The sequence below is a fragment of the Apaloderma vittatum genome, unplaced genomic scaffold, assembly GCF_000703405.1.
Source record: "Apaloderma vittatum isolate BGI_N311 unplaced genomic scaffold, ASM70340v1 scaffold4162, whole genome shotgun sequence".
NCBI classification, from domain to species: Eukaryota; Metazoa; Chordata; class Aves; order Trogoniformes; family Trogonidae; genus Apaloderma; species Apaloderma vittatum.
The window spans coordinates 176,822-195,516 of NW_009702917.1; the positions used below are offsets into that span (position 1 = coordinate 176,822).

The 18,695-nt window shown below is 35.6% G+C and overlaps 1 protein-coding gene across 1 annotated transcript in view; it reads right to left on the reverse strand.

The window, feature by feature from the left end:
- The window catches only part of LUZP2 (leucine zipper protein 2), a 131,538-nt gene that overhangs the window by 72,959 nt on the left and 39,884 nt on the right, over nucleotides 1-18,695 (reverse strand). Inside the window, exons 2-5 of the mRNA XM_009864398.1 lie at nucleotides 10,750-10,867; nucleotides 10,315-10,385; nucleotides 8,018-8,099; nucleotides 1,065-1,127 (exon numbers count right to left, since the gene is read on the reverse strand). Coding sequence (XP_009862700.1) covers nucleotides 1,065-1,127; nucleotides 8,018-8,099; nucleotides 10,315-10,385; nucleotides 10,750-10,867 — 334 coding nt within the window. The remainder of the gene's footprint in view (nucleotides 1-1,064; nucleotides 1,128-8,017; nucleotides 8,100-10,314; nucleotides 10,386-10,749; nucleotides 10,868-18,695) is intronic.

Consider the following 18,695-nt stretch of genomic DNA (forward strand, 5'->3'; position numbering starts at 1 on the left):
TTTGTGTGCAAAAAGGGTCAAGATTTTTTTACAGCTGGTCAATAAGGCTGGACTGATATGATTTATTAGAATTAACAGACTCAATTGCAAAGCATCCAGTGCTTTCCCAGGTGGGAAAAAAAACATTGAAGCAGACAACTGTAAATGAAGACAACTGAGAATGTGGCTTAAATAACACGAGCAACTGAAATGGGCAAGATTTTCTTCACAAATTCAAAAGTAATTTGCACTTTTTTCAGATGGACCATATATATATACACCCTCCCAGACCAAAGGCATCAAGGAAAATTGTTTAAATAAGCGCTTTAATAAGATCAAGTTTTCATGCACATCAAGCCTGGAATAGTTTAGAAGAGAAAAATGCAAAAATGAGCACAAAAAGACAAGATGACAGGTTGGTAAGAGAACGAGAGATCATCTGCATAAATGAAGCGACAGAAAAGGGAAACTATAATCTGATTAGATAAATTATTTGGGGCAAAAAACTAAGGCGTAAAAAAATATGATACTGATCAAATGTTTTAAGTTTCCATTCCACAATTAAATTTCAAAATAAATTTTAATACTAACAAAAATCAAATAAAACATGTTTTATGTCTGATTTTGGATTTTGGTATCAGTCTGGAATTAATGTTCATGACACATAAAACTTAAGAAAACATTTTGTGGTTTTTATAAGACTTTATTAAGAATTTCATTTCTAAAATAGTATTGCCTTTTTCCTCCTCTTGCTGTTTATTTTTAAAGCACACGACACCATGTATAAACTTTCTCTGTGTATTAAAATCTACAGAACCGAACTGAGCATTGCTTTCAGAAAAAGTCACAGCTCCTAAGCACAGCAGAAGATACAGATGTGCACTACAGACCTACACACCAGTAGTAAGGAGTCAACAATTGCATTCAGTAAACGCACATCATCCTTTTTGTTTGCTTTTGAGTTTAGAGTATTTCACTGGAGCTTTATCTTTCTACTACAACAACATGTGTTTTAAAGACAAAGCCAAACCATAATCTCTTTCAGTGTAAACTAAATGGAGATGACAGTCAAATGTTCCTCTTACCTCATTTTGGAGGTCACGGATCATTTTGCTCTTCCTTTCCATTTCAGTCTTCAAAAAGTTTATCTACAGGGTTAAAGAAATGTGGAATGTAAGTTGTTGAAACATACCTAAATGTCAGTTTAACCAATACTTGATCTTTTTACTCTACTCACAGAGCTTTGGAAAGAAAAAAAACAAAACAAAAATAAAACCAAACCAACAAACAAAAACCCACTTCCGCTCAAATACCAAAATGGAATAGGCCACAGTTAGGTATTTGCTAAATCTACAAATACGTAGCATAATATTTACTGGAAAATTTATAATCAAGAGAAGACAATCACTGTACATAGATAGGCTTACTTTACTTTTGCACTAGTACAGATGGTGTTTCTTTTTCACAATAAAGTCCAACATGATCTCCGGAGAACTAAGGATTAACTGATTTTATGATCTAATGCTTTTTTAATTCCTAAAACACATCATCTATCATAACAGGTTTCTATCACAGTTTTTTGAATGCTATAGCTCTGGTCATAAAGAGACGAACCCCTTGACCTTATTGAATAAAAGGCATTATATGTGAAAGCATTCAAATCTGGTCTTTAGTTCGTATTTAATTCAATTACTTGCCTTTGCAAGTAGAAATTCCAATCTTAGTTTTAAGATCAAATTTTATCAAAGAGTTTAAAAGATTGCTTTTACAAATCAGTCTAAGTTTCTTTCAGGACTGACCTTTCCTGCTGGCTTATGGAACACAATGGGAGAAAGGAGGATGTAATTATAACAACTAGAATTAAAAGAACACATGATTTTCAGTCCAAATGAGGATGCTCTTAGATACCTCAATTAGCAAAATGTTCATCCCTATATACACAACATCCTATGCCATGTTCTCTCCCCCATGGTTAGAAAACTCTCCCTACGTTTACGGGGACCTACAGTTGTCTGACATTGCAACAGACTTGTTAAAAAATAAAAAATAAAATCACCCAAAACCTCTGTATGAAAACAGATTTAGATTATGAAGACACTGACCTAGAGATTAATGGTTTAGATGTCATGCAGCTAAAAAATGACAGTGAATCTGCGTGATATGACAGCCGTTCTCTGAATTATGCCTACGCACAAGGAGACAGATGTCAGTAATTTAAAAAACATCAACAGACTTGACATTACTCTAATCTGTGTCAAAAGAGAAGTCAGAGAACACTAGCATCACTTAAGAGAAAAACGTAGGCAGGGGGTCCACGAGAAAAGTGCCAACTGACATACATAAACAGAACTTCCTTTGCAAACTCTTTGCAACTCTTTGCAAACCACCTAAGTGGTTTGGCTGTGGAAATGCTAACTCTACATCCAGCTACCACTGCAGATGAGGTTGTAACAGAAGATGCGTATATTCAGAACTTGCCTAGCAACTGCAACCACAGATACTGAAATTTAGACCATGTATATCGTACGTAAAATATGAAGATTTTGCACAACAAAAAAATAAAGGTCACAATCAGAATGAGATCAAGATCAACAAGGAAAAGCATAAAATAGCTTCTTACATACTGACAAAAATAATATATTGACCTCTGTTAAAGAGTGTTCCCTTTCTTAGTATTAACTCTCAAGAGAATATTAATATTTCCTCAAAGCACTTCACTTCTAAATCTGAGTACATACAAAATAATTAAAGAGCTATGATAGCAAAATTATTACCTATGTATTCTCTGTACATGGCTTGTGAGTATCAGCTAGGATCTTCGGCATCATAGTACTGTTAATTTAACCAGCAATCTGTGTTAGTTAAACCAGTAATTTTTGTTAATTACTATTCACATATACTTGCATCTGATATCACTGATATGGACATATTAAATAGTGCAAACTTACTGTTTTAGCTTACCTGAACACTGAAGAAAGAAATTTTTACATCCCTTTTTTAGAAGTAATATCAATTAAAAAGTAATTGCTTTCCTATTACAACAGCAATTTTAAAGCTTTTCTACTACATCTCTAACAACTGAAGAACCGCTCAGTCATAAAGTTCAGCTACAGAGCTACATAGGAGGGATCTGTATGGCTTGACTACTGGAGCTAATACAGAGAAAATCCTATCCACTTAAGTGCTTCTATATGTACAATTTCAGGCTTTAAGTCAGACCAGTCTGCACCAGACCATTTGCATGATGCTTTTGGTCAGTCCCAAGTACAAGGCATAAAGCCATTTTTCACGAGAGAGGTAAAAATTCTACTTTCAGTTGCCAAATCCTGAGACCATAATAAACATAAATAGGGATTTATACCCAGTTCGAAATTAAAAGGCACAGAAACTGAAAAACTGAAACTAAGAAGCTTCGCACATCTCTTCCTCCTCTCTACCCACACCTTGTCCTTGTTTGACATTCACCTCTTTCCACATGTTGGCTGCCTTTAATTACTATCTAGCTGCAATTATGAAAATACATTGTTCTAAGGCTGAACTTTGCAATATTAAGCAAGGACACCGCTTCTGTCTCCTGGAGACAGATATCCAAGGTACTCAGAGCTTTGTGTGTTTCAGAGCTCATTATGTTTATTAAAGGCAACAGCTTCCATCCAGTGGCCTTTACTCACAGCAGTTTGTGACCTTGAAATGTTCAAATTAAATTTTCCCCCAACGAAATACAGAATGCTTTAGCAGATGGCACTGATCTAATTCTAAGAGTCAGACAATAGTTAGCTATTCACTATAGACGAAGGATGGAAGAATACCAATACAACATCATTACCACACAGCCAAAGCTCAGCTTTACACTTATTTGCTTACCTCCAGACTTCTTGTATCTTGCTCAGGACTAAGGTGTGAGCAATTAAGATGGGACTGGACTATATTCATTAGCACTTAACTATTTTGGCAACATCTGGAAACCCTAGCATGCTCAATATTAATTTTCGTGGTCTAATTTTCAAGTTACAGCACAGGAATTGACTCCGAAAGCTAGAGAGAACCGGTTAGGCTATTACCTAAAATATAGGAAATCGGGAAAAAGTATTCAGCAAAGTGTTAAATATTTCTAAAAGCGAAGTTAAAATATTTTTTTACCGACTGAAATTCTTAGATGAATGTAACTTTTATGCTGTAAGTTGTACTTTAATTAATAAAACAGATCTTTGTCAGAGACATTTAGGACCTGCCATAAGGGCTGTTACTGAACAAAACAAATGTCTCTCAAGTGAAACAATCATCTGAATTTTTATTAAAATTATTGCAGGCATGAGTTTGTGATAACTCTTAAGATACTTATTTGGTGGTGAATATCTCTGAATCAAATTTCCCATGTTCTGTCAGCAATTTATTACTAAGAAAAAACCTACTGATTTCAAAATAGCCATATTATTTATTTTTAAAAGTCATATTTAATGTGTTACTTGGATCTCATTTTTCATTGTCAACACTAAGCAACTAAGAAAAAGGAACTTAGATATATTTTATATATAAGGGGGCCGGTTAGCTCAGTGGTTTGAGCGCAGTGCTGACAACAAGGACCAACACCAAGGTCGCGGGTTTGATTCCCGCTTGGTCCCCATGTGTTGCCTGGTCTAGTCGAGAGGTGGCGTCCCTGCCCAAAACAGGGATGTTGGACTAGATGACGTCTAAAGTCCCTTCCAGCTAGGCCATTCCATGATTCTATGATTTTCTTCTCTATTTTGACACAGAGTACTATAATTGTATTGTCAAACAATTCCATCACCAAGCTGTTTCAAAAATTGTTAGCATCATCTAGAATACCAACAGGAATAAAATGTAAAAGGTAGACTAAGCTTACTCTACTAAGCGAAACTATTTCTGGGAACTTCCCTATTTCATTCTTTATTTTCTCCCTCAGCCAGAGCTATCCAGTTCTTTTTATAAACTTTAATTGCAGTTAAGGGGAAACAATTCTGCAAACCTTGAGGTCGCTTCCTATTTCTTACAAGCAATTAGCATAAAGTACAGTCAACTGAAGGGTCCTTCTCCAAAAAGCTCTAAAAGCCTATGGACACAATGCTGAGACACAGAACCACAACTTAGTCTATTTTTTAAATTCACTGGAGTAAAAAATAAAAAAACCAATATTTTCAAGTTACATGGGTCATTTACCCTCTGCCTTTTTGTTAACAAAAGTGAAAACTAGTCCATGGCCCCTAAATCTATTTTTGAAGCTAGTTCCACTTCACATTAAGAGATATAGCTTGACATTTTTAATACATTTTTTCACTGCATAACAACCTGTTATCAGTCAGGTATTTGATATCAAATGCAGAAGAAAAAGCTCTGTCAACAGTTCTCAATTGTTAAAGAGGACAACAGGTTATCTGGCGTTACGTCTTATACATTTTATACACACGTTATGTAACTAAACGCAGTATGGTGCTTCTAAATAACAAGGTTTCTCTATTTAGAAATGCTTTTGGTATACAAATAATCCATAGTGCTAGTTTGAGAAGGCCTGTAGAGAAGCTCCCCCACAACCCAAATCTTTCTGGAACAATATATTTGACCTCGAACTTCGCAACGTAAGGCTACTCTAAAATTTAAACCATCCTCGTTGTAGCTAGTGTTCCTCTGCACATTTTACTATCCCAGACAGAGCAGCTGAAACAAGAGGCATACATCTACTCTAGAAAAGACCCAAGGTGAATGGCTGCTCTTCTTCATACGTTCAAGCTACAGATGCAGAAGACAACCCAGAAGGGGAGTGCTTGCTCCTGCTAAGGGCCCAGGTCAGCCCTCAGCGTGGGTAGTGCTTTAAAGGACAGGAATGTCTTTACACCTCCTTTTTGTTTCATCCAGCCTGAGTCTCTGCCTCTACCGCAGAGAGTAGTTACTACCTAGCAGCAGATACACTGGCTGCTCTCCACGAGACTCTACCCATTAACAACTCAGCAGATTCTCAGAACAGTCACCTTCTAGGTGCCTATCATTCTTGGCTTTTCTAGTCTTAAAGACATAAAAAAAATGGGGAAGCATGCACAGTAACATTGGTGATACCCTTTCTGATGAATTATTTGTGCAGCTGATAGTGAAGAGTCTTGCCATAAATTGCACAAGATGTGGATGCAAAGCGTAACATATCGCTGTAGCATCTCCTTTGTTCTTTTGGTTTGGTCAGAGTCCTTGAGTACTTTCCAGGTTATTTTTCACTTAATTTGACTTAATTCTTGTGAATTCTTACTTACACTTTTGCATTTACCTAATAAAGTACACCTTCAGGCAGGTACTCCCTGTTGAATATATACAGCCAATTAACATACAACAAGCATCGTACTGTGCCTCCTTGGCAAGTGCAGAAAAGAAATACGTATTTCCGACCCCCCTCCAGTGTTTTATTCATTTGCTTTGAGAAATGTAATTCTATTCTTATTTACTCTGATGAAAATCAAGATTCACTTCACCAAATCTTGTAGAAGAAAATATGCTTAAATTGGATCAGAAACAAAACCCACAATTCATTAAATCTGAATTAAATTCAAGCTCCCATGCTCTAGTTAGGTTTGCCTCAAAGTACCTACACCTTCTTTCATAGCATTCATAGTGCTTTCAGGAGAAACCAGGTCTAAAGTAACCTTGTCCGACAGTAATAATATTTATTTCCATTTCTATTGCAGCTTTCAGGTGAGGATCCCGAAGAGCTTTTTGAATATTCATTCAGTCTCACTGTATTGGTGAGTTTCACCATGTACGTTGTACCCTAAGCCATAAAGAAATAAATGTCACAAACCAAGGACACGTTGCTGCTTTCCTTAAAATCAGTGGCAGAGTTAACATTCTATTACTGGCAAGTTTTAGAATATAGCTCAAGAATTCAATTTCTCTAACCAGCTGATAACACTCCAAACCAAGGTCTTCTATAAACTCAAGGGGGTGTTTTGTTCGTTTCTGCACTAGGTAATATTTTTGTTTCCACTTTACATTAGATTTTGTTTTACTCATGTAGAACAAATCTCATACTCTTCCCCAGTGCTGGGGTATGGACTGAATTTACACAAGGCACTGCTATTCAAGTTCACAAAAAGCACTATATCACAAAGAAGAACAGAGCCAATAATCTATTCACTACAGCTGAGATTTATTTAAGCCACTGGTGAATTAATCTTGAATATTAAAAACTAATACAGAGATTAAATAACAAAATATGTTTTCCACCTTTCACTTGCAGGATGAGAATTCATTGTGCCAACTGGGAACGTGCCCGAGCAGTTGAAAACCAGACAACTTTCGACCACCATGTTCTGAGTATTTAGCTTATAATTTCTTCTTATTTCAGGACTATCTATCTTGCCTCAGTACAAAACCATCTTAAAATGAGTGCAGATTTTTTTTTTCTGGATACATGCTGCTCTGGTCACTGAAAAAGATCTTATAAATAAGTTATCCTTTTCAAGTTCAATAGGGCATTCAGTTTACTTCTTTTCTCATCTCAAGAACAAAAGAGTGTTTTTGCTCCCTAGACAAAATAACAAGTACCAAAAATCCATAAGTATATGTTGTGGGGGACACAAAACTATGTAAAGCAGTATCTGTACTCTTCATACTTCTGTGCAAAGGGGAAAAAAGTGTTTTAAAAAATCACATTAAATGAAAGAAACCTGCAAGAGGAACACTAGAGTTCAAAATCTACCTTGTTTCTAATTACAAGAAGGTAGCATGCAAATCACACACTCTGGCATTTTGTTCACCAGGGATATAAACTGCTATTTTTTTCACCAAGAACATAAAGCCACATACGAACCACTTGCATACAAAAGAAGGAATTTGTAAATATTTGCTAAATTTAAAAATTATTTTTAAACCTCCGTCTTGAAGGACCCGTTGGTTTATGAGCTTGGAAAGCAGTAAAATCTTACTAAATAAGTTTTTTACATGCCAAGTTATTCGAGCTAATGACAAATTCTCAAGGATTAAAACAAGACAGAAGAAACAAACAAAAATAATGAAAGAGGGACATGGAATCACTCACAGTAGCCTGCTGCTTTTCTGCTTTCTCAGCTGCCTCATTAAGTTGCTTTTGAAAGGTCTCCTGGAGAGCCTTCATTTCTTCCCTAGTTGTTGAAAACACAGAACATAAAATTCATCACAATCATCCATTAAGAAATAGTTCTTCAGATTCAAGAAAAGGCACCTTTAATTATTCTGAGCAACAGACAGATGTACTATGTCTATGAGTCTTGCTAATAAAATCATAATGATCCCACAAACTATATTGCCAAGGCAAGACAAAAATTATCTATCATAGAAATTGGCCACCTTCTACATCTACTGAATAGCCTGCTGTGCAAAACATCTGCCAACGTATCATTTCTAGCAAAAAGGATTGGCACCAAAAAAGTGCTGGGCTACTGAAAATGCACCAAAAGAGAACCATTTTATTATCAATAGAAACTACCTTACATCTGCTTTAAAATAAACCAACAAATAATGCTCTGATAAAATTCAGTCTTCACGTGGTTCATTCTAGAGACAAGCAACGCTTTCGTAGAAGATTCTGGCATACAAGACAGAAAAAAAGAAACCACAAAAAAACCCAGCAAAAACCCAACAAAATGCGAAAAAAAAAATGGAATTACTGCTTGTAGTGGGCTTTATTTCAACTTTTAAAAGCTCAACCCTTTGCATAATGATGCAGTCAGAGAACTTCTCCAAACTGTGAGGACTGTGGTGGGCTGAGATCCTCTTTTCGGCCACAGCACATGACACACTTGGGAGCTATGGCAAATCAGAAGAGTGACGTATCTCTGGCCAGCTGCAGAGCTTTTTCAGGGCTGGTGCTTGCATGGATAAATCTTCACAGAACACCAACACAGATCTGAGTTTTCACACAGATAATAGTTTAGCCCAGTGAAAACTAAACTGGAATGGAAAGCATCTAGTTCATACAAGAACAGAAATTGTGAGCTGCTGGATCACCTTTCTTGTTAGCCGATAATTCCATTACCTTGAGCAAATTCAGCAACACTAGTACAGAACAGATTTCATCAAGATAGTGGTTAAGCAGCATGCAGGCAGCGCACTATCAGCACAATAATACAGCTCACTTATTGTACAAACAGACGCGATCATTTCAAAGTGCTGATGATGCACAGAAAGAATAAAACTTGAGACATCACATACTAAGTGACCAAGTTTTACTTGCAGCCTGGGAAATACTGAAGAATTCACACAAAAGGGATCAAAAAAGTAATCTAATTTCAAGTTAGTAGAACTACATCCACTTACAGAAGCTGAGACTCTAGCACTGTAAATCTTACTGTATCATCCATCAGTGAAGAGAATAATCAAAGTAGTGCTCACAGACCAAACGCAGCTCATGTTTGTCCAAAGAAAGATAAGAAAATTAATATTGGGATATATTTTGAATTTTGGTTCGAATACAATAGATATAAACACAACACTACGTTCAATGTTCTTCACTGACTCCAGATGAAGTACAGCTCATTGGCAAGAAAACCGTGATACTTCCTCAGTGAAACGTTATGAGGGAGATTCCCCAGCACATTTTTAATACTTTGATCTCACAGTGAACTTCCACCCCTCTCCAGGAGTGAAATCCAGCGAGCCTGCAAACGGCTGTCAAGTACCCACAATAGCTCCAAGGCATTTTCTTGGAGTATATTGTAAAAGTCTTTTATTTTCTGAAGGAGCATAAACTTGCATTCCCAGCCACAGACTCTCGCTATTTCTTAAGTGCTCAATGAGTAATTTCAAATGAATACTTCTCTGTCCTCCTAACTGCCTCCCTCCAGATATCCGGTGCAAGCATTCCTACATGTGCACAACTAGTGATTTTGAGGGTCTACATTTGTGAATACTTAATTAAGAGGCCTAAATAACTTTAATTAAGAGGCCTAAATAACTATATATCATCGTCTCCAAATTCAGTGATTGAGATACTTTAATGATTTAATTAATTGGGCATTACCATCCAGTAGTAATTTTCTATAACTTGTGATTTTATTCTTTTTTTAAGAGAAAATGTCATGACTAAAACTTCCTGAGAAGTTCCAAATCCCTTCCTTCAGCACATATCTCACTATAACATTTTTACATCTTTTACCAAGATGTGTAATATCAGCAAATATCCCATTTGTTTCAAAAATTTCCCCAAATAACATCCCATGCCCTTATTTTACTGTTATAATCAGCAGACTGTGGAATACAGTAGTTTTTCTAGGTTAAAGTAAAAGGAAAGATGCAATTTCCTAGTCTGACAGCTTTCAGTCCGGCAATTGAAAGAGAAGGGAGGAGGTGGGGGCTTACCTTTGCTTTTGGCCCAGTTCCAGAAGTTTCTGCACATCATTTTTGGCTGATGCTTCATCATTTTTCAAAGACTGATAGTAAAGGAAGAACTCTATTACCAAAGAGATCTTTAATATTATTCGTCTGTGAAATGATTAATTTGGTCCTCTTTCGTAAAATGCCCCCAGTGCAGTTCCGATATTACCACTTGTGAGAAAGAGAGGAATAGCCTGACCTTTCTTTTACCGTAACTCAGCACAGCGAACTGTGTGCAGCTCTTTTTCAAATATTAAAGAAAAGCTAATCAAATAAGTAGGTTTGGAAACAAACAAATTACTAAAAGCATTAAAACTGTATCACAATGAAGAAAAAAAACTCATATTTTTTGTAATAAATATATACTAATATGAAAAAGTCAAGGTACATTATCTTACAGAAACTGAGACAGAACCTAACCTGGAGGTTTACTTTAATTCCCTCAAGTTCTTTAGATGTCTTCGACAGTTGACGAAGGATATTGCTCCGTTCCTTAAACACTTCTTTCAGCTGTTTTTCCAGTTCTTCATAGCCCTGTCTAACATAGAAAATAAAAGCATGAGATTTTCTCAAAATACTACTCAATGAATTTGAACAGTCTTAGTTCATCCAGATGGAATTAATTCCAATACTCTATAGATTCCAAAAGGGAATGTGTCCCCCTGTTCACCTCTATAATAACTTGATTTCTCATAGCGTAGATAAATGTTTTAAATGTCAAAATGATGTGCTGCATATGCAAATTATCAGACTAAAACAGCTCAAATTGTATATTGTCTGTGATGAACAGGAGACAGAAAGGATGTATTTAACATGAGCGATGGTGCATAGCGTAAGATTTTTCTCGTTTTAAAAAACAGCCCATGCAAGAAACCAAGCAAAGCTTTGAAAGTATGACATTCTGTGATGTTCAGGAATTTGAGGCACTGATGATTCAGATCTATTTTAACTTTGTAAAATTTACTTCATTGCAGAATTTCTTGTCACTGAAACCTCCCTACAGTATAAGCTAGAACTGAAAAATAAGATAAATACAAATCAAACCTAATTATTAATTAATGGATAAGTAAAAATATTCTATTCTTTTCAAGTTTGTAATTTTTACTTGGAATTTAACTATATATTTTAAAGAATTTATGAAATCCAGAATGAAATGTATTCAATATATATTATTCTATTAGGTCTATTAGATCTATTAACTATTAGGTCCTCAAAAGCTTTTAATTCTGGAAAATATTATTTTGGTCACCTCAATTTCTACATTGTGAACGTGTATTATTTAAACCAACAAAGAGCATATCAAATCAAAAAAAGCAAATATGTAAATGCAGTGGTCTAAACATGAATCACTTAGATTACTCAAGAACTCTCATATTCTCTCAGAAAACTACATTTCCTTAATATTAACAGGGTTCTCAGGATTGGGTTTCAGGAAAGATCCGTGGTCATTTGGTTTTCTTACTCTTCCCTTCTTCAATTCTAAATAACCAAATTTTAGTCTCCCACATATTTGATACACTTTTGGGAAGGTTTCACATACTTTTATGCAATATAATTCTAAGTATGGATAGACAGGCCATTCTAGAACTAAAGTCACTTTTCCACATTGTCACAGCCCTATTCTGCAGCTGTGCTATTAGATGACAAGGATAGTGTATTTTCTGAAGCTAATGCTCAATTTAAAAAAAAAAAAAAAAATTCCACCATGACAGTCTTTTACAATTGAAAAGACAATTAGGAAACATATAATCACAAATACAGAATTTTGTTCTGATGAATATCAGCAAAATTCTCATAATTTTATTAACTAACAAGAAGATTATTTATCTAATTAAGAAAAAACTGCAAGATGTAAAGCAACTGGACGTAAACTTCAAAGAACACTCAATCTATATCTCAATATCTACCTAACAGAAGCATATGGGGCTTTAAGGAGCACCATCCTTCACCACGTGGGAGAAAGTAATAGAAGGAACTTTAGTAGGAAAACAGTGAAATGTTAAGGTCTCTGACGAATTATATAGTTGTGGAGGGAAGTGGAGTCTTGCAGCCAGAAAAATAAGTTTTAAACAGAACAATTTGCTCATGCTGACCCTGGATGGCAGTTTTGTACTACAGGACAATTCTGGAAGAAGTTGACCTACTGAATGTGATATGTCACCATTGCACCACCCTGCCACAAACACCATGAAATCCCAGGTACTTTCTGAAATCTTCCAATCCTCAAAAACTATCTGTGTTCTCTACTCATTTTGCAGTATAATTATATGTGTCCAATGTAAATTAAACCCATTTGGAGGAAACCCACTATGCAATTACACACAGATTCAATCTGTTCTCTGGCTATCAGGTTACACTACTTATACCATTCTGCAAAATAAAGCACATATACCTGGGATTACAATTAATATTTATCATTTTAGCACGGAGAAGTGCTTTTAATAACGTTCTTTATGAAACAGAATAATTTAGCAATACTCTGCATGTCAAGGTCACCTGTATTACTCTTAATTGCAGGTTGTTTCATTTTTACCATCAGCCTATTGGTGCAGTGTCAGTGTAAATATCACTATAATTTGTTTCCAGGGGAATGATATTCACTCACAGTTTTAAGCTTAGTCAGCTGTTTTGACTCTTATACTGTTGTTACTGACATGATTTAATAGATTATAGTAAACATTTCAACAAATTCTAATTTTCAGTACGCAGTAGAGCTGAACATCTAGTAACTAGAAAGACTTGTGCCCCAGAGATCACTCCACCTCTGACCATAATTTCCTTAAATATCAGAAGTTAAGCTTTTAGTTTTCAAAATAAGGACTGAGTTTATTTCTCATGGAATAATAGGTACTGTGTCAGGACAAAGTAAAATTGATTTTGTTTTCCCACTAGGTTTACAAAGCTTGCCTTAGAAATAAAACTTTTACAAAATTTTCAATTATTTATGGTACATAAATGTCACTGACCGAAAAAAACCCCAACCATTGAAAAACGGAAAATTGGAATACAATCTGCAGTTTAAGACAAACTTAAATAGATGTCTCTTGCAGCAAATTTGTCGTCAGTCATATTCTTTAAGCTACTCTTGGTAAAAAACATTTATGCTCTAATTGCAATATAAATTTAGGGCATTCTGCCATAAATTCTATGAAAATTAGGTGAGACGATGAGAAGGTCACATCCTCATTGGTTCAGCTCCTTTTTTAAAGCAGCAATAGCTAAGAGTATACTGCACACCTCTTCACGCATCAAACCCAGCAAATACTACTTAGGGAGCACAGAAGTGAAGTGCACGAATACCTAGGTATTTCTAAAGCAATCTTTTGAAGATGTACTAGGTGGCAGATGCGTACACAGGATTGTGGTTTATGTTCAAGTGAGAAAAAGATTCATCACAATTACAAATTAACGTATCTGGAAGCTGAAGATAAGAATCTTTAAAATTGTACCAAACAAGATGGATTTGGTCGAAATTCATCCCTACCTACAGAGAATAATGTATGGTCTTGGGGTCCAGTCTTGATTTCTTAACAGGTCAAATAAAAATCACATTGTCAGTATGTGTATGACTACAGCAGCATGTGACATAAGTGCCTGACCTGCTCTACTAGCCCACGAAACGGTAGCAGCGCTGATGCTTTTTATTTGGTTCGACACAGCTATCAGTTAGAGAATCAGGCCCTTTGCATCTGCTTCCTCTTATTTTTTAATGCGCTCATTGTAAATAAACCAAAACACTCTAGCATCTTTCTGGCAGACTCTTGGCTGTGTAGAATCAATGACTCATCAGGGAAAAGATGCAACTGTCAGTTCCCGTCAACGAGCAAAGGAGCAAAAGGAGATTTCTGAAACCTTGCAGCTGGCAGAGTTACTTGGCCCCAGGAAAGAAAAGAGCAAGTTAAATCATTATGAATAACGTGATACTGAAAATAATGACTCAAGGAGAAAAAACCACAGAACTCGTATTCGTCCACTGAAAATTGCACAGGCCACAAAAGCAGAGTTAATATCATGAGGAAGGACTGTACAAAGCCCTGTGACTGACCCTGTGGAAAAATAACTGCTCCTTCTAAACACAAATTGGTGTGTTGAGCCTTTTTTCTTCTTCAAGCTATCATTCAGTAGGCACTTCACCCAGAGCAATGAATCCTTACTGGATTTATACAGTTGTAATATGGAACAGACACCTTCTGAAAAGGAAGTTATTAAACTCTTCACAAGCCTTCCAATGCAGACTGCATAAATACAGACTTGTCCTCTGTATGTAAAGCTGACTTTTCACATCAGTTCTACAGGATTTAGTCTTTAATAGGAAATCCATTCACGCCAATACCCTTTTGACTAGGACTTCAATGTTATCATTATATATTATTTCAACACATCTTTAACCTGTGAAATGCTTCTTTCCGTTCCCCTCAAAAATGTACTGAAAGTCGATTTAAAAAAGAGATAGATAATATTTTAAGTAACAGCTGCTATTCCCATTGGTCCAATACCTAAAATCATATTGATTTTTCTCTTTGTAAAGTCTGTATTAATTTAGTAATCACACAATTAAGCTTAATAAAATGTAATTGTCTAATAAAAACTGTCTTGTGGTAGTTATAGCTTGACAATTCATCACTAATATATCTGAAAAAACAGAATAATGTATGGTTGGATAGACTTCAATGGATAACAGGATACAATACATTAGCAAAACAGACATGCTTTACTTTTTTTACATTAGGTTTATTTAAATGTTTTCTTCTAAGACTAATCTGCCTTACCAAAAATTTGGACATAAAATTTTATGTTTATAATAGAAATTTTAGGTTAGTAGGAATCACACTTATTAATCACCATGTTGTCCATCCATTCTGGAACTTAACCTGCTGGTGTGTAGGACTTCGGTGAGACTTGCATCAATTTTTTAATAATAGTAAATTCCTATTTATTATAATAAATTTCTATTTCAGAAAACACTTGAGGTCTGTGACAAAATATTCAGGTGATTTCCTCCCTTTTTCTGTTAGTGTTCCCACTGCACTTACCTGTTCAAGGCAAAAATACTTCATAAACACAATTTATTGAATTTTTTTTTCATCTATCATCTTAGTATCTGGATAATACAGAACATGACTGGGTCATTGGAGCAAACATCCTTAGCGAACAGACATGAATGTTATGACATGAAAAGGTACGCCACGTAATGAGAGATTTCTAATCTCAAATTATTAACTGGACTGAACAAGGGACCAAGCTTCACACTCGGCCACACCTATACCCCTTACATCCACTCGAGATGTTCCCCAATTGCCCCAGTCATGCCTGGGGGAAACACAGCAGTTTCTCCAAAGGGTCCAAAACTAAAACACGGACTAGGGATGTATGCCACAATTTCAACTGAACGATGTTTCTACAGCATCTTTGTTTGTAAATGACTGAATGGTGAAAAAATTTCCTTAATTTACAAATTTTCCCTTTGGTTTTTAGAGACTCTCTGGGAACTAGAGCTATCTGAGAGATTTTTCACAGGTCACAGCATAATTTATAACAGACAGCATTAGCAAGTGCAAATATAAAAGTTTCTATCCCTTCCCAGTGTATCTTTTTAATTCATTGAAAATACTTTTCTGAATACATCATAATGAGAATTACACGAGGAAGAAAGAAACAGATAAATTTGTCACATATAGAATGCAAATCAAGTGCTAAAGACCTTCTTACCAAGTTTCAGGCAAATTTGTGTTTGCTGTTGAGAAAATCCTTCCGGACTGCTGAAATGCAGCTATGTTAAGAAGAAGAGATAAAAAGCAAATGCTGAAAACAAATGCCCATCTCTCTTCCTACTGACTTTCCTTTTCTCAGCCACTAACTCTTCCCTCAGCATATGCCTTCACCAGCAGCTGGCTGATGGAGGTATGTCTTTTAGACTAAACAAAACAGAACTTCATTTTTTTTTATTTTTCTCAAGTTCCCAGTGACAGAAACACTTCTTCAGCTGCATCAAGAGCTACGTGAACTAAACCTGCTCAGAGAGTGTCTAATTGACATAGAATAGCTGTGCCCATACATTCCTTTTTTAATCTCATTCCACATCTGCTATAGATGATATTTTCATTGCAGATTCAATAGAAGAAAATGCTTCATCAATTACACTTAGTTCTGCATTGTCTTTTGTGATCCTCACTCTATCTACAAAACAACTGTATCAATACTGGAAAGAAAGGGCTGTAGCACTACTGTAACAATGCTGTGATCATGTAAATTCATAAATCTCATGCTGGAGATTTCCAGGTTATTAGCATACTAATACACATATGCTGTCCAACTTCCAGTCTACAAATGTTACTGCAGAATTTAAATTGTCCTAAATGCCCAAAATATCAAATTTCAGCATTCCATTCAGATGATTATTTGTTTTCATATATAAAAATAAAATACATTTTAAAAGTAAAGAGTTCCATTTGAAAGATGTTCAGGAATTGAATCAAAATTTAAACAACTCTGGGCACAACTTCAAAATCTTCATCATTTCCCACTCAAGAAAAAATAGACTATGGAAACATCTAGGACAGTTAGTTTGCATGTATTCTCAGCTCTCTGAAAACTGCACTCTTGTGTAAATGTAGTAATCCACGTAGTAAACATGCAAGGATTTACCTACATTAGAAAAAAAGGTGATGGTCAAACTGCACTTAATTATCTCTGGCCAGTAAAGTAACTTAAATAAATTACCTCAGTTAGTTTGAGCCTATATTCTCTCTCTGATAGTTGCTTAGTCTTGAGGGAGCTAAAAATCCTTAATCACTTTTCTGGAAAAACTGAAAAAAAATTGAGGTTTTTTTCTGCTGTAACTGGAACTCTGATAATGCAGACACTCTTGGGGAAGATCCTATCCCCCAGTGTAAGTACTTGGTTTGAAAAACCTTCCCTATTGCTCTTGAAAGTATCCCTGAAGTGTGGTTTGACTGTGAGAAACTCTCCAAGATTTAGCAGAGATTAGTTACAAATTCCTATAATCAAAGTGAACAGTAGTCAGTCTTTCATGAGGCTGTAAAGGAGACACTTCTATTTACCACTACACATTCCAAGAAGGTTAGAAAATGAGTATAACCCATATAACCCAACAGCAATTTAAAGGGCTTATTGATTCAGCTTGTACCTGAACTGTAGAATGGTTTTCTCAAGGGGAATTACAATATGAGATCACTTATCAAGGACAAAACCACTCTTTTTCAGAGTGATGTATTTTGCCTTGTGGTGTTTATATCCAGATGTTTAACTAAAGAAAATATGCATGAAGGAATTTAATTAGGCTGAATTATGGTATTAACAGATATGAGAAAGGACTACTTGCTTACATGGTGAAAGTTGTATTTAACGTATCCATTTTATGATTTGTACTGACTACAAAATCTGGGATATTGACTTTCTGATAATGCTATCATCGTTTGCTCCCTCTCCAGTGAATGGTAACTATTCTGAGAAAAATAAGAAAACCAGGAAGTAACATCTGCATTTTCAGACCAATTGCTCCTTCCACCCAGTCCACATTCTTACACGAAACCAAGATAGGAACCATACATATTTATATCTAAAAATGCACCAAGGCAAAATACAAGGTATTTTCGTCTATATTTCTTTCTCTAGAGGATCAAACTGAATCTTACAAAAAATGTTTTTCTAGTCATATGCACTATTTACTATCACAGGAAGACTCCCGTATTTATTTCAGTACCTTCAGAGAAGCAGAAGTGATGTAGAGCACTGATGATACATTTAGCCACTCCCAGCTGGGAGAATTTAGAAAAAATGCCCCCACATACAAAATGACACATTCTTATGTAGCTCAGAAATCAAAAGAGTTATTTATGATAAAAGACTTTGGATAGTCATACATCAAGCTCGTATGATTCACACATCCATTTATGCTACAAGCAACACCCAGTCCAATTGTGCCCTCATATACTTGCAGAAATGCCGAGGAGGCAGGAACTCAAAGGCATTAAGATCAAAACTTAAAGAATCCAGTTCTTACAGGCTTGCTCACAGACCAATACGTCTTTCACCCACAGTTTTGTTTTTTTTTTCCCTGTTCTTGCAAGACTTGGCCGATATCTACAATTTTCAGGAAGCAATCATCAGGCTTGTCTGTAAGAGCATATTTATGGCGTGTGGTTCAATTACTGAGACTGTTATTAAGATCAAATAACTGAAGCACAAGAGGTGACAGCCCATCTCAGACCAGCAGGACTATTCTCTGGAGAAACAGAGATTCTTTTTGATTGCATACAGCATATCCTTACCCATACATCAAGTTTTCAAAGAGTAGCAAACATAAAATGTGAAAGGGAGTTGCAGCACATTAATTACAGAAAGGA